The sequence below is a fragment of the Gekko japonicus genome, unplaced genomic scaffold, assembly GCF_001447785.1.
Source record: "Gekko japonicus isolate JY-2015 unplaced genomic scaffold, Gekko_japonicus_V1.1 scaffold15, whole genome shotgun sequence".
NCBI classification, from domain to species: domain Eukaryota; kingdom Metazoa; phylum Chordata; class Lepidosauria; order Squamata; family Gekkonidae; genus Gekko; species Gekko japonicus.
Window position 1 is genome coordinate 2,441,270 of NW_015165830.1, and position 15,968 is coordinate 2,457,237.

Here is a 15,968-nt window from a genome sequence, read left to right on the forward strand (position 1 = left end):
GTGTGGCAGGGTATTTATTTAAACTGTAGCCTTAACTTTTTAAGCTGTGTTGAGTACTGGGTATATTTTAGTGATTGAGTGGGATCTATAGTTTATATTTGTATTTCAATATGGGGTTGGGGCTAAGCTAATTTGCTCATCAGCAGAACAGAACTTTTCTGTTTTTCCCTTGCACTGCAGCTTACTGATCTCCATTAATGCTTCTTCTGGGGGGTAGGAGATCCTGAGGAAGGGAAGGGAGAAATCTGCAGGTGGAAGGGAGAATTGGTGGAAATTGCCATTTAAGTGTGGATCTAACCCCTGATGTCCCCTTTATGCGAACACCTTTTAGTGGTGGAATTGCTTCACCAATAGGCTGTCAGATATCTTGTACTGTAGGCTTATGCTAGTATTTGACAACACGATGGCATATTAGAACTGCATCACTTTGTCCTGCCCCTTCCTAGTGGACATAAGGGCCTTGCACACAGAGCCTACCATGTTGTTACGCAAACGGCTAGTCAACAGCCAGATGTTGGGTGGGGGTAGGCATGCTGAGGGTCTGTGTGTGAACCAGCATAACCCTGTTCCCCACCACTGTATATCTGAAGCATCAGTGAAGCAATGGTATAATCACTCATGGTTCATGACTGAGGAGGCGTAATATATTATATTTCCTTTCCCCCCACACAGTTACCACCACCCTATGAACAGGCCTTGAGGTATCCTGCAGCTTCATCAGGAACCGGAGCAGGTTCAGAGTTGTCAGCCAGACAGAGCTTGCCCGACATGCTCCAAGCCTCACCTACGTTCCAGCCTCACAGAAACACCTCAGTATAGGCTGGGTCGGTCCCCTAAACTGCCTCTGGGACAACACCAAGTGTTTGCTAAATGGGTTTCCGGTCCACAAGGCACTCTGCCAATCCCTTTTCCCAGTGCAACAGTAGCTGAAAGGAAGCACTCTAGAACATTCCGGACAAAGCCAGCCAAGTTCTTTGACTAGCACTGAGAATGAACAATGGAAGATCTCTCTGGAACCAAGCCTGAAAATAGCTGTGTAATGGAAGAAATGACCTGAAGAATAGAATCTCTTATTCTTGAGGTATGAGCGGATGGGGAAACCTCTATCTGGAATGGTCTAGATCCAGGGAACCCTGCCACCCAGTATAGATGACCGGACCTTAAGGATGTTTTTTCTTGCCCTAGAAACAAATAAGCCAAGCTCCTGTGGGACTGATATATTGAATGAAGCCAGTCAGAAGATGTCATTTTAAAGGGAGAGAACAAAGTTTCCTAACCAAAGAACATCCTTGGAGGACGTCTGTGAGACAAAGAGGAACCTCTAGGAGACCCCAAGAACTGCCAAACCTTCAAAGTACTAAACCTCAAAAGGATAGCCATCTACATTGTCTTTTTGGTTGTCTTGGAACTCTTGATAAGTGACTGGGGCTTTGAGTGACGGAATGAGTGTATCTTGCCCTCCAACCATCTCAATCAACCCAGCCCTACCCCCTGGACAAGTTCCACTGGGACTCTCCTCCACTTCCTACCTCCCCAATGCTGCAGGGCAGTTTTGCAAGTCCAAACAAGATAGAAGGTTCAACAATGGGTAGGATCTGCATCCTGTGCAGCAGACTCTTCTGCAGTAGGCATTTGTGACAGGTGGGCAAACAGAGTTAACAGCCCAAGTTTTAGACCATGCCCTATAGCTAAGAAATGGTTATGTGAAAAGACAAGAGGTCTCCTCCCCTGGGGGGGGGGGGGAGAGGTGGTAACAGACTTCTTTGTTGACCCTGTCAAAATGTTTGTCCATTGGAACTCAGACAATCTTGTAAAGTTTAACTCTGATTTTTGTTATTTGGGGTCTTTTTTATATTTGACAAATAAGCTTTTAAAACATCCTTCCCAATGCCATAGTTTAAACTACAACAGTCTGATGAGGAAATGTGTGGAACTTCTGCCTCTGGTCCAATGAGTCATCTAAGAGATGGGGGGTATCAAGACTGTGAGGGTTTCTGACCTACCTGTGGAATGGCAGTCAGATGACATCAGGGCTGATGAAGTCAGCAGCACCCTGAATCTTACCCAGGCTGATTTGACTTGCTAGGAGGCCTCAACCTATGAAGTCCTTGGAGACATTTGACTCCGGGACACATTCTCCTCTTGCTCCTCCAGCAAATGCTTCCTTTCTCCTCTTTAACGACAGTTTTGCAATTTGTCAGATCTGTTCTGCCCAGTTAAAGGATTTCCCTTAACTCCACATTTGCTGAGGGTTCATGTACTCTGAGGCAAATAGCTTTAACTGTGTTGGAGCCAGCAAACTTAACCCCGACTAAAAGGTAGAAGATGGAATCTGCTAATAGGAGAGAAAAGGCTCTGCAGCTATGTTTCTGAGGTTGGCTATAATGATGTTGGACCTCTAGTGAAAGAAATGCTTGTCTAGCAGGACTTGGTATGCCACACATCCACTTACACTAACTCATGCAAGCATGTACACCACCATCATTGTGCATGAAAACCAACCTATTACATTGTCTATGCACACAGATACATCCATACATCATCTTTATCAAAAAATTAAAGTTTTTGAATCAGTTGAGTGTCATGACTACAGACAACGGTATGGATCCAACCATTCCATACACGGAATGCAGAGTTTTCCTGTGTGCCTCTTTATCCCTGCAGCCCCTTCCAACCCCTGTGGACTGGAAGGCTGGAGTAAGGACAAGGAAGTGAAAACACTCTCTCTCTCCTCTCGCGTAGCTCCACTGGAGAAAGAGGTTGATTTCATCCCCTTGTCCATCCTCACTCCAACCCAGCAACCCTCAGTGTGTTCCTCCACCTGGACCACACAGCCTTAGGAATGATCTTTCTGGGGGCCAGGAGGGGCTGCAGGAACACAGAGCATCACAGGAAACTCAGATGTGGAGGGTTGCATGCATGGATGGCTGGACAGATCAAAATGCATGGAACCAACAAGAGTGATCCAAAAGATAACACTGGGCTTGTGTTACTCCAAGACAGAAGCAGGATTGTCCATGGGCAGAGAATCTATTGCCTATGGCAGAGAATCAAGTCTGCACTCCTGTCTGTTTCCAGGTGCTGCTGACTCCCTCAATAGACTACAGCAAATATTCTCGGTCTCAGCCTCTGTAAATGGGACCAACTTCTACACTGCCACCTCCCAGCACCTCTTCTCTTAGCTCACCCAGTTCTTCCTCCTCCCTCCTGGCCACACAACCTGCCTGTGAGAGAGTCTTGACCCATCTATGGGTCAAGACTCTCAGTCTGACTACCACTGAAGTGGAGGCAAAACTACAAGTCACTGGGGCTGCACATTTACTAGCTGGTACCAGAGCTACGTGCAGGATTTGATTTGTGGTTTTGGTTTATCAAAGAAGTTGGCTGCCACTGCTGAAGAACTAATGAGCCCACAAAATTGGCAGGTCAGCCTAGGTTAACAGAGGCCCTATGTAGCCTGTGAACACCACAGATATTGTCACATTTGCAATCAGAGTGAAGTACTTAAATTTTGAAAATATTCTATCCTACATAGTTTATTCCATTTTCAAAATTGGGGTTCCTGACTACAAGAATGTGAGAAATCGTAGTGTAATGGAATCTAGACTAACTTGTAAGAATACAGCTGGGGATGAAATCTGGGTTTTCTAAGGGTGGTCTGGGATGGTGCACACAAATTTTTCAAAAGGCCCCCAGGCTCCTAGCACAAGATAGCTTGCTATACACCCCACAATGCCTTAACACTGTGGATGTCAGTCAGGCAGTGTAAAGTGGCTCTGCACTTTCTGCTAAACTGCCTCTCTAGCCAATGAATTAGTTTACTGAGCACACAATTGACATCAACATTGCAAAGGCTGGTTTTACCCATTACACAAAAGCGGCACTTCTCACTATGGGTGCATTCTATGCCCACCTTCTTTCACACATGGAAATAAATTCATGCCTGCATTTTCAGATGAGCAGGTAGCTTTGCAAAATAACTCCGAGCAACAAATAACTCTTGGTGTCCAAAATCACTCTGAGGTTCAAAGACTTCATTCCCCCACCCCACTAAGTGCTCTCATTATTGCAGTAACCTTCAGCATCCACCCAAAGAACAAAGGGATGTAAGACACTCTCCTTAAATGGCTCCCCACAAGGGAGAGATGATAACCCCTTATGGTTCTGAAAACTTGTGTTGACATGGTTTATTTCGCTGACAGTGCAACAGTGACCTCCAGAATATATGCTAATTTATTACTACATGAATACATTGCTGAAATGTTGCCTCGTTCTCTAGCTTCAGCCAACCAGTGGTCACTAGAGCCGAACAAGAGCCACTTGTTCACGAATGCAGCCTTGCAGAATCATCTTCAGTGGGGCGCAGGTCCATCCGAGTATCCTTGGCTGTGAGTGTCAGAGCATGTTGACCAACTTGAAGCTCCCAACCTCAACAGTGGGGACCACGTTGATAAAAGTTTTATACAGCACGGCTCCTTTGGGTAGCTGAGGGATCACCTCCTTGCTCTCCTTGCTTCGGGGACGTGGCACATAAACTTCCTTGGTGTAGTGCACAATCCCATCTTCTAGCGCAAACAGCCACTTGTTGCGGCCCATCCCTACCTGATACAGGTGAACAAGATGAGAATGAGAAAGGGTGGCTTCTGGACCAGCATGCACACAACAACTGACACAGCAAGGAGAAGGGCAAGGAGGAGGAGGACAAGGAGCTGTTCCAGTTGGCAGCAGTGGATAGGACCCGAAGCAACGGGTTTAAATTACATGCAGAAAGGTATCGGCTGGATATCAGGAAAAACTTTTTCATGGTCAGAGTAGTTCACAGGTGGAATCAGCTGCCTAGGGAGGTGGTAAGCTCCCCTTCACTGACAGCTTTCAAGAAGAGGCTGGACAAATATTTGTCAGAGATGCTTTAGTCTGGTCCTGCATTGGGCAGGGGGTTGGACTAGATGGTCTGTATGGCCCCTTCCAACTCTATGATTCTGTACTGTATGTCATGCTTATGGTTTGCCATGCACACAGGCAACAGGCAACTAAAGTCATGGCTACTTCCCCATGAGAAAGTTAGCTTTCATAATAATGAGATGTTTTGCTGCACAGACATCCTTCAGGTAAAAAGCGATAGCCTGTGCGCCAAGTCTTTGACTGTCAGATAAGATCACACTAGCACAAGACTATTTTTAACCTGGCATCTGCCCTCTATTGTTCACATTTCTCGACAAACATCTCCCAGCCTTTGCATAGATAACATTATGAACCCATCAAGTTTTCTACAGTAACCCAGTTCTAGTACAGAAGCTCAGTCCCAACCAACAATTAAATGTCTGATCTCCTTGGACTGTGTCGGGGGAACTAAAAGAATAAACGGGATGTCTTATGGCACCCAAGCTTTCACGGACTGCAGCTCACTGTGTGCAGTGGGCATCTGATGAAGGGGGCTCTAGGGCACAGAACCTTTTGCTAGAAATAACAACCAGTTGGTCTTTAATGTGCCACAAGACTCCTTTTTTCGGTTTTGTTGCAACAGACTAACAAGGCTACCTCTCTGGAATTGACACTTGCCGCATCAACAGAGTCTTGCCTAAGAGGGAATCTGGGTTTGGTTTGATTTACAACTCTCTGTGTTACACAGTTTTACTTAGGTACTTCCTGGCATGGTTCAGATGCTCTGTGAGAGCAAGCATTTCTGCTTAGTAAGAAGTGACATTAATTTTTAAAAAGACTGGAATTTGTGCTACGTAACAGCATAAAGCAAAACTCCCTTTTAAGCACACTTTGGCTCCCCAGTTATCAAAATTAGTCTGTACTGTACTGTGAAGCATTTGATCACATTTTTGTTGCCCCACATCAATACAACACAGCAATGACCCAGTCTATTCGAGATTTGTGACTGTACAATGTTTTCAACCTATCTACATCACTCACATGAACCATGCCTACATCCAAATACATGAGATTGGATCCTGCCAATCAAATTTAAGAAGCAGGTGATTTTAGCTAACTCCCCCCACCCAGGCAAACTTCCAATACCCCATCAGGCTGTTTTCTGGGATTCCCCTGTCCTTCATGAACAGCATCTGGTGGGGGTCACTGTAGAGGGAGGGGGGAGGCGAGAAAGCTGCACTCTGCAAGGGGAAATCCTTCCAAACGCAGAGATTTTTGGTGATATGCAAGCCATGGATACAACGAGGCTCAAATTTCTTATTAAGGCAAAGCAACCAAGATTCAGCACAAGGCAAATGAGGACACACAAGGTTGGCCCTACTGTTGGGTGAGAGAAAGGATCCTGGACAGGGAAAAAAAGGTTTCAAGTATTGGGTTGGCAAGAAGAATCTAGATGAATTCTGCCCCCCAAAGACATTTGGAAAAATACTGGCAGTCTTTTCAGGATAATGCCCAACAATATCCAGGAAACCAAAGTTCTGATAAAGATGGAGCAAGCAGAGTCTCAATTAACTACTCATGGGAAATGCTTACATGAGCCCCTGGGTGCCAACGCATCACTCGCTGAGTTGCCAGTATGTTGCCTGAGTGAACAAAGTTGCCTGCAAGTGAGTCAGATGAAATTATAATTAGAAATAAAAATGAACCTTCTTTCACCTGTACATGCAAGCTGAATAGGAACTGTTTTCTAAACCAAAAACTTGACCTTCTACAGCATTCTTCCTTAGGAAGAAACACCCTATGGATGATTGAAGATGATCTGAATTAAGAAATAGATTATTTGTAATTTCTACAGAGAAAAATCTGGGCCTGAAGCTTTGGAAATCCTTATTTATGATCTCAAATGTGTAGGCTGAGCTGGACATGGCTCGACAGTGATGAGGGAAAAGCATTCTGCACATGCTCATAAGTACTTTCTTCTCTGATTCCAAGACCAAGTCCTTGCTGAAATTCTAGTTTTCCTAGCATATGGTCTAATTCTTTGCATGTTCTCCAATGTGGTTAAGGATGTAGTACCTCACGTTTCTCATCGGAAAAGAGAAAATGCTCAGTTTGGATTACCTAGAATCCAGAATACATCAATTCAGCACACTTCCCCCCCCCCCAATTTGTATGACACCATCAGTGTTCATGGTGCTTTCTAAAATCCCACAAACATGGTTAATAGCACAGCAAATGCCACATGTCTCTTCAAGTTGCTCCCTGCTGCAAATTACACCCCAAGAAAGGCCAAGATTGAGGCACACATATTTTAATTAGCTGTACTTCGAAGGTGTAAGAATCCCCTAGTTGGCTAACTTGCTGCTGCCACCTGGTGGCCAGTATCACAACAGACACTCGTAAAGGGAAGTCTTGAAAACTCCTTGTATTCTCTAAACCAGGGGTGGCCAAACTGCAGCTCGGGAGCCACCTGTGGCTCTTTCACACAGTCTAATTTAATGTTAATAAAAAGCAAATGTGCATATTTTTCAAAAAAAACGTGTGTGTAATATTTGTTCATATCTTGTGGCTCTCAAACATCTAACGTTTATTCTATGTGGCTCTTACGTTAAACAAGTTTGGCCTAAGCAGCTGCAAAAAAGCCAAGTGATTTACCTTCCAGTTTTTTAACGCCATAATGTTTTCCAGGACTTTTCCCACCACGGTTCTTCGAGCTGCCTCCACTTTTCTTTGATGCAAACCTCACTGCAGCTGCAGTAGTAGAAGAAATAAGTAGAACTGTGACCAAAAAGAAGAGAAACAGACAAAAAAGAATTCAGAAACTGACATCATTATTTAGACCAACAAAAAGCTCATTCAGGCCAAACCCTTAACACTAAAGATAAGTTTATAATATCCTTCAAAAGCCTAATTAGTCCGTGCAGGGGGGAGGGGAGCAGTCCCCATTTGAAGTCTCAGACCAACTATGAGTTTACATGCATCTATTTATTTATATCCTGATTTCCTCCCCAGTCAGGACTCGAAGCAACTTTAGAACATCATTCTCTCCTCCTCCATATTCCCACAACAACCCTGTGAGATAGTCCAGGCTGAGAGTTTGTGACAGGCTCAAGGTCACCCAGCAAGCTTCTATGTGGTGATTAAAATCCGAGCCACCCAGGATCTTAGTCTGCCACTCTACTACACCACACTGACTCTTCAGTTTAGACAGAGTTTAGAGAAAGAGAGACTTGTTTTAGAGATGTAAAATTTCCGGAAATTTTGAAGCTCGGAAAAAAACGGAAATTTTCGGAAAAATTGAAAAAATGCTACATTAGCATTTCTTTTGTCTTTTCTAGTTTGAAAGTCATTCTGTTACTTTAGGAACATAAAATATGACTATGGACATTTTTACTTGGCATGAAATTATCACAACTAGCATATTAAAAATATAGTGTATCCAAACAATTGTTACAGAATACCCACCCACATGCAAAAACAAAACTGAAACTTTTTTATTTTCTTCTGACAATCGCACCTCCTAAAGGAAGAAATGCATCTTGTTCTTGCATTGGAGAGTTCAATTTGTAACCTAGGACTTGCTTGTCCTCCATGCACAGAAATTACATCAATCTGATACCATATATATATATATTAGAAACGATTTGGAAAATATTTGAACACCTGGTCTTAAAATATTTTATTCCTCATGTTAAAATAAAACGTTCCATAATCAATTTTTTTCTTTTCCTTTCTTTTTTCAATTTTTCGGAAAAAAAACGAAAAAGGTTTCAGGGAAAAAACGGGTTTTTTCCAAATTTTTCCGGGTTTTTTCTGGGCCTTCACATCTGTATTCCTGGTACCATGATGCTATAGCACAATTTGTCACTGGACACAAACTAACTTATGGTATATTACAAATAACTTACTGAATCACCATTTAAAGCCCATCATTTCTGCTTCATCCCAGGAGCCTCTTGGGCACTGTAAAATGTGATTTGCACCCAGCATTTTATCCTGCAACTCCTCTCTGGTCTCCATTTTGAGAAAACTACAAACTGCAAATTTCTGGGATCTGTCCACATGAACTGAAATCTTTTTCTATCTCCTCCCCAGCCCTCAAGATATGAAAACCAAGTGGAAAAATGGGGAAAAAAACAGGATATTTCCCCCCCCCCCCGGACATTATTTCCAGATGTGTACTATGAAGATTTTTATATAAAATAATCAACAGTGTAATGGTAAATACTGTGTATTCTGCAGATATATACAACATGTTTTAAAGAATACGTTTATTGTTTAAATGTAATTTGGTCCACATTTTACTGTAGTGTTTATGATGGGAAAACATTATTGAAGAGTTCAAAGTTATAAAGTTTAACTTGATATCCCAATTTGTTTACTGTTTCAACTTTTACTTTTCCTCTAATTCTCAAAAGCCCAAAACGAACATACGTGTACTTAAGGTATCACAGGGTTTGCCGTTCAAGTCACAATTTTGCTTGCAGATAATTATGGCTCCACTCCCAAAGTTACTTCCCTGGAAGTAAGCCCCATTACACAATATGTGGCTTATTTCTGAGTAGATCTGTTTTGGATGGCTCTCTAAGGCCTCTGTACTTTTAAGTTTCACAAATACACCAAATAGTACAATTGCATATACTAATTAAGTTATAAATAACCGATTTTATATATTTAAAACAGTAATGTTCAGTTTAGGCTTGATTTTAAAAAGTAATGATTGCATATATTTGAATTTCCCCCAAAATGTGGGTTTTCCTCCTAAACAAAAGGGTTTCTAGCGTCAGAATTCTCCAGAAGTTTACATCTCTATCACTGTTCTGCTTTTGTACTTAACAACCAGCCCCGAGGAACAACTCAAAACTTTGCACTCACTATATTATGATATTTAGGCTGGTTCTAATAAAAAGGCATTATACTAGTGTTTTTTATTAATTTTTCCCTATGGATCAAAATGCCTCGCCACAATTTTATCTTAAGACTGTCACATAGGCATGGCTTCCACAAAGCCCCTGAAGAGCAGCCTCCCCCCCCCCTTCTCCTTTTTATCAGCATTCAGGCCAAGGAAAAGTTCTCTAGAACTCAAATTCTAACTTGACTCTTAGCCAATGCTCCCTCTAAACTGTAGAGTCTTGTGAGCAAAAATTCTACTTTGTGAGCTGCTGGCCTTAAAGTTGTGAGCGAGCAATTTGGGTGCTGCATACATTAGTTTGCTCTGGAGCCATCCTTCCTGAACTAAGGCAAAAATGTGTGAGCCACAGGCTAAAAAACTGTGAGCTAGCTCACATTAACTCAGCTTAGAGGGAACACTGCTCTTAGCTGATTTTAATAAAAGTATTATGTTAATGCTGGTGTTTGGATATTTTCCTAATGGACTAATACAGCTGCTTGCATTTTTTTGCTTAAATGGTTAATATTTACTAATTTTTGGATTAAAAATTGGCTGCTTCACAAAACGTTTCTCACATAAACACACACTCTTGATAAATGCGCACGTCATTTCCAATAAGGAACACCAAGACGCCTTTGACCTTTACTTTGTGGGACTTCAGTTAATTCTTTTGCATACAATCAGCAGCCAGGTCCATTTCAGCTCTAAACCTTTCTGCTCAGCCCTTTTAACGAGCACATTATTAAAAGAACACTACAGCTCTACTAATTTCCTCAGGCAAATTAAACACAGGATTAATTTGGTCTTAAATTTTCCACGTGCACACAGGGAGTCACATTAAAGGATTAGGGAGGAGGGCAATAGTGAACAAAGAAACACAAATTTGAAATGTGAAGGACAAGAAAGGGACAATAACCTAGAGAAACTGCAGTGCAGAGGGCATGACTCCTGCCCAACAGTATTTTAAGGTCTATTCACACATTTGTATGTGTTCTGAATGTCCACCCCATGTCCTTAAACACATCGGTGTGGATCCAGCAGAGCATTTCCACAGATGGAATTGTTTCTACCCACAGAGCACAACTCCCCCACCCCCGCAGCCCAAAATGCCACCTTAAATCCTTCTGCCCACAGAAACGCTCACTTGGATCCATGCTCTTATCTCCATACACTGATGCAGAGTTTACAGCAAGGTGTCTGCAATCACTCCAGCATTCCTGTGCTGAATAGGTAGCACCTCCAGTACAGTTCTGAGTGGTAAATATTTCCCAATGTATAGGTGGTAGAAAAAGTGCAGTTATCACATCCTTTGCAGTGGGGTAGTGGGATCATGCTTATCTGGCCATTTTACGGTATGCCTTTTCTCCCTGCATACATGGCCATGACCAGTGTTCCCTCTAAGCTGAGTTAGTGTGAGCTAGCTCAGAGTTTTTTAGTCTCTGGCTCACATGTTTTTGTCCTGGCTCAGGAAGGATGGCTCCAGAGCAAACTAATTCATACGGCAGCCAGATCACTCGCTCACAACTTTAATGCCAGTAGCTCACAAAGGAGAATTTTTGCTCACAAGACTCCACAGCTTAGAGGGAACATTGGCCATGACAAGCATAATCCTGCTGTTCCAGTATAGTGAATTTAAACATAAACGTGTATGTACATCTGAACAGGCCCTCTGCCATTTGTGAATTTAAAAAAATCTTCTGTGCCAATGCTATCAACCTCTCATAGAGGCCTAGAGTTGGAAGGATCGATATAAAGGCCAGCTAGTCCAACTTCCTATGCATTGCAGGAAATCCAAAGAGCTATAACCTTCTTATTAGATGGCTGTCCAGTCTCCGCTTGAAGACCTCAAGTGAATGTCAAAATCGGGTCTGGTTTGCCATGGGGTTCTTAATTTTCTTTGGGTCTGTATGCCTATTGTCGTGTGTCATTTTGGTTGGGAGGGGAGAGTCTGTGAGCATGGGAGTGTGGAGACTGCTTTGCTAACTGCATTAAGTGGGGCCTCCCTTCTCTGGGAAGAATGCGTGCTTGACCTTGGACACCAGACACTGTTAGATACTAAGCTTGCAGGTGCTGGGGGAGGGGTAATAGTGCACAGTAGAGTTTGGCAGGCTGGATGTATTGGTATGATTGTACTGGTCACCGGGGGGGGGGGGGGGGGTTTTTAAAAAAAGCCCCCCCCCCCCCCCTTTTGAAGGCAAAAAAAAGGCCCCATCTGCCCTCCCCCCCCCCCCCCCCCCACTCTCTGATTGGTCAGCTGCAGAGCTCAGTGTTCTGAGGTTAAAAAAAACCAACAGTTACAGGGGACTGCAGAGAGCTAGTGACAGTTGAGGAAATCAGGAGTGGCCAAGAACTACCTGTGAGGTGAAGCAAAGCTGCTGGCCCAGCCTCTCTGATGGCTTCCAACACACTCCCCCCACCTCTTACACCTTGTCTATCAGGTGCATCAGTGGTTGCAGGGTGCTTAAAGCCGGGAGCAGCTTCAAACTCACTCGCTCCTTCCCAAACAAAGTTCCCAGCTCTGCCTGTGTTCGGCAGGTTTTTTTGCTCGTTTGACAGCTGGAAAAGACCAAAATAAAAGCTAGCGCCTGTTTGCACAAGCGCATAACTAAAACCGGAAACAAAACCCCCTACAAAAAACGGGGGGGGGAGGGTAGCGTGGTCACGGCGGATTGCTGTCCAGATACCAAAACCGCGGATACAAAGTGCGAGATGTCGGAAAACACCTGCTCCAACGGGTGTCAAAAAAACGCGGGTGAAAGAGCTGAAACCGCGGGAATCTGCTGGCTTCGGAGCGGGAAGCGGGTTTGCCTATATAGACAGGAACCTTTACTGCGGGAGAGATCAGCTGCGAGTCCCGCACTAAACGTCCGTGTGACCAGACCCTAAAATTGCATTTGGTTATTTTGCAGCAGCATCACTCAGATGACTCATGTGAATCTCATGATAAAATCACTAAGGTTGGCTTAAAGCTTCATACTGGTAGGCTGGTATCTGCATATATTTCAAACTCTGCTACCAGGAGCCTAGAGCGAATCCCCATACATGACATTCATTCTACAGACCATGTGCTGTTTCTTTTGTGACTAGCAATACATATATTTTCTCTTGATCCTTTTGGGGGAGTTGTGGTAGTGGTATTGAGGACTTGCTTTGTCTATCTTATAGCAGCTGGCCATATTATTCATTTTGCCAGAATCAAGAACTTTTTATCTCTGCTGAATTTCATTTTGTTAACTGTTAGGAATGCAACCCTAATTCACTATCAAATGCTCAATTCCACAAGTACAAAAAGAATGCATTAGCTGAGGATGTGCTGGATTTCATCCCAAATGTTGCTTCCTGAAGAAGGGCCAGGCAGTAGCCATAGAAGATGCAGAAGGTCAACAAAAACCCTAGGAATGAGGTAGGTTGTTCCTGAATTGAATCCCACGACATCTAGCATTGCCAGATTTTAAGTAGTACAGTGCTTCTGTGGCTTTAAAGTTATGCATGTAAGCAAATTTTGGCACTTTTATCTCCTGGTTCCCAGCACTATACAGAATAAAAACTGCACTGGTGAAAAGTCTCCTTTCTGTGTATATTAAGGGCAAACAAATCTAGTCTCATAATGGATCTAATAAAACTATGCCCAGACTGCACAGATCCAGTGGTGTACAATGATGGTGCTACGTTTTGGGGTCTTTTGGCCGTTCTCTCCACCAGATACTGGGAGGCACGTACCACTCTGCTGCTGGTGAGAGTATAAGGGTTGCAAATGTTAATATTCAGCCATATGCTTCCCATGTCCCAAGGTACATAAGCCCAGGGTATGGCTTGAAGCAGAGCTTTTAAAAAAGAAGATATTGGATTTATACCCCACCTTTCACTCAGAGTCTCAGAGCAGTTTACAATCTCCTTCCCTTTCTCTCCCCAGAACAGACACCCTGTAATGTAGCTGGGGCTAAGAGAGCTCTGAGAGAACTGCTCTTGAGAGAACAGCTCTGAGAGAACTGTGACTGACCGAAGTTCACCCAGTTAGCTGCATGTGGAGGAGTGGGGAATCAAACCTGGTTCTCCAGATTAGAGTCCGCCGCTCTTAACCACTACACCAAACAATAACCAAGCACCGAATATTCAGTTGGGGGGGGGGGAGCAGTTCTATAAGAAAACGAGTGCAACTGAAAAACTGAAGTAGTACTCCTCCCTAGAACCTCAGATGCTGATCTACACATACCCCACCCTCACACCACAGACATTTGCTACAGAATTAACTGCTACCCTCCCAAATGTTTCAAAGATGAAGGAAATCATTCTGGAATCTGGGGACCTTTTTCTTGACCAGTAAGAGTGAAAATACCAGAAAATATCCAACGTGTCATTCTTAACAAAGGACCAAAGTTTCTGCTGAAAAGCTACATGAAACATCACATCACAGTACACAGTTTGGTCCTCAATGGGAAAGAAATCCTTCTTGAACTTCTTTAAAGACTCTACCAAATGCAACCAGGCACTCCACACAGGCCTCTCAATGTCATGGGATGTGAGTTTAAGCAACAAAGTCCACACATACACAAGTAAAATACACAGGTGCGTTGTAGCAGCATGTACTATGCATGCAAATTATAATCCCATACCTCCTGTGCAACTCCATATTTTACAAAAACAAAAACCCACACCCTAGGCTGGACAGCACACAGCCAAGCAATCTTGCCAAACCTAAGTAGATCTGGTTCCAATCAATGCCTGCAATGGAGAGCTGTAAGTAACTTTATGATTGCAGCTTTGACTTCCAAGATCAAAGAAAGCTGTAATATCAAGGCAAGTAATAACTAACATAAAAATCAGCTGCCAATCTTTTTTTTGTGTGAGGCTGATACAACAAAACAGAGAGGAAGGGGGGAAAGAAGTGCAATATTTCAGGTCAGGAACTTAAGGCTTGAAACATGGACAAGTTGTGCTTTAAAAACCCTGAGAATTTGCAGTCAGAACACCCTTCTGATGGATGCTTCCTCTAAGCTGTGGAGTCTTGTGAGCAAAAATTCTATTCTGTGAGCTACTGGCATTAAAGTTGTGAGCAAGCGATTTGGCTAGTACATAAATTAGTTTGCTGTGGAGCCATCCTTCCTGAGCTAAGACAAAAAATGTGTGAGCTGGAGGCGAAAAAACTGTGAGCTCAGCTTACAGGGAACACTGGTTGTTGGGTAAGACAGCGACTCCAATCTTTTAAAACCATACTACCATAGTCATAAATCCCATAGTAAAAAATTAAGGTTTTAAGAGCCATGTGCAGAATTAGCACTGCCTAACTAGAGAAGTTAGTCTCTAGTTTCAGCTCCTGCCAACCTAGCAATTTGAAAGCAAGAAATTGCAAGTAGATAAATAGAGACCGCTTCGGTGGGAAGGTAACAGTGTTCCGTGGCGCCTTGGTGTTTAGTCATGCCGGCCACATGACCACGGAAACGTCTTCGGACAGCGCTGGCTCTTCGGCTTTGAAACGGAGATGAGCACCGCAATCCTAGAGTTGGATTCGACTGGCTTTCGAGCAAGGGAACCTTTACGTTTACCTTTTAACTAGAGAAGTGCCCACTTCTGCATAGGATCGGCCTCTGCTTGACTACCATCCCCATGCACCCTTGTTTGGGAGGTAGTCCTACTGAATTCACTCAGTAGGGTTTACTTTTGCGCAAACATCCATGGGAGCAAGCTCTTAGTCACTGTAGCCGCTGAGTCCGCAAAAGGGGCCGTAGCCATCCAGGGCGAGTTAACGTGGGTTAGGCTGTCGCACGGGTCTTCAACCCTTCCTGCATAACCACCCCTGCTCAGCTTCCTGCTTTTTGCGTGCTACGAGTGTCGCCGTCCCCCCCCCAGGTTTCTCTTTCCTGACCCCTCCTAGGCCTCACATCCCAGCCACTCCAACTCACGTTGACTGCTAACCGGCCTGCCCAAAAGGAAGCCCAGGCTGAGCAGGCCCGCCATGAAGCCTTCCCTCCAGGGTTCTCCAAGCCAGACCCCTCCGCTTCCGGATCCGGCGGCAAGAGCGGCAACCGGAACGTTTGAACGCAGCCGCCAATTCCGGGACCGAAAGTCGTCCCGCCTCTCTCTCCCCCCCCCCCCCGGGGGGTTGTGGGGGGTAGTTCACGATAGTTTAGAAACGGGGAGGGCTCTGCAGCTGGAGCTTACCCGAAAGTTCGCTGCTATCGAAGCCAGGTTGTGGGTT

General features: G+C 44.0%; 2 protein-coding genes across 3 annotated transcripts in view; one reads left to right on the forward strand and one right to left on the reverse strand.

Moving 5' to 3' along the window:
• Nucleotides 1–959, forward strand: part of LOC107110060 — a 44,248-nt gene extending 43,289 nt beyond the window's left edge. Inside the window, exon 5 of the mRNA XM_015410779.1 lies at nt 673–959. Coding sequence (XP_015266265.1) covers nt 673–819 — 147 coding nt within the window. The 3' untranslated portion in view covers nt 820–959. The remainder of the gene's footprint in view (nt 1–672) is intronic.
• Nucleotides 960–4,154: 3,195 nt separating this feature from the next.
• On the reverse strand, nt 4,155–15,757 carry MRPL27 (mitochondrial ribosomal protein L27). Of its 2 annotated transcripts, none has more exons than XM_015410782.1 (4): nt 15,673–15,757; nt 7,537–7,632; nt 6,475–6,542; nt 4,155–4,602 (listed from the first exon to the last, which is right to left on the reverse strand). In XM_015410782.1, exons 1-4 carry the CDS (start codon nt 15,725–15,727, stop codon nt 4,396–4,398), a joined length of 426 nt encoding a protein of 141 aa, XP_015266268.1. In that variant the 5' UTR covers nt 15,728–15,757; the 3' UTR covers nt 4,155–4,395. The 2 variants fall into 2 exon arrangements, with proteins under 2 accessions (XP_015266268.1, XP_015266267.1); XM_015410781.1 differs by having other exon boundaries at nt 7,537–7,659.
• Between the last annotated feature and the right edge of the window lie 211 nt (nt 15,758–15,968).

Coding starts and splice junctions, on each gene's coding strand:
- MRPL27 (XM_015410781.1), bottom strand. CDS start 15,727: ATGGCGGGCCTGCTCAGCCTGGGCTTCCTTTTGGGCAGGCCGGTTAGC. Junction 6,543..7,536: donor TGGCGTTAAAAAACTGGAAG/GTAAATCACTTG, acceptor ACTCACTTGCAG/GCAACTTTGTTCACTCAGGC. Junction 4,603..6,474: donor GTTGGCACCCAGGGGCTCAT/GTAAGCATTTCC, acceptor CACCTGTATCAG/GTAGGGATGGGCCGCAACAA.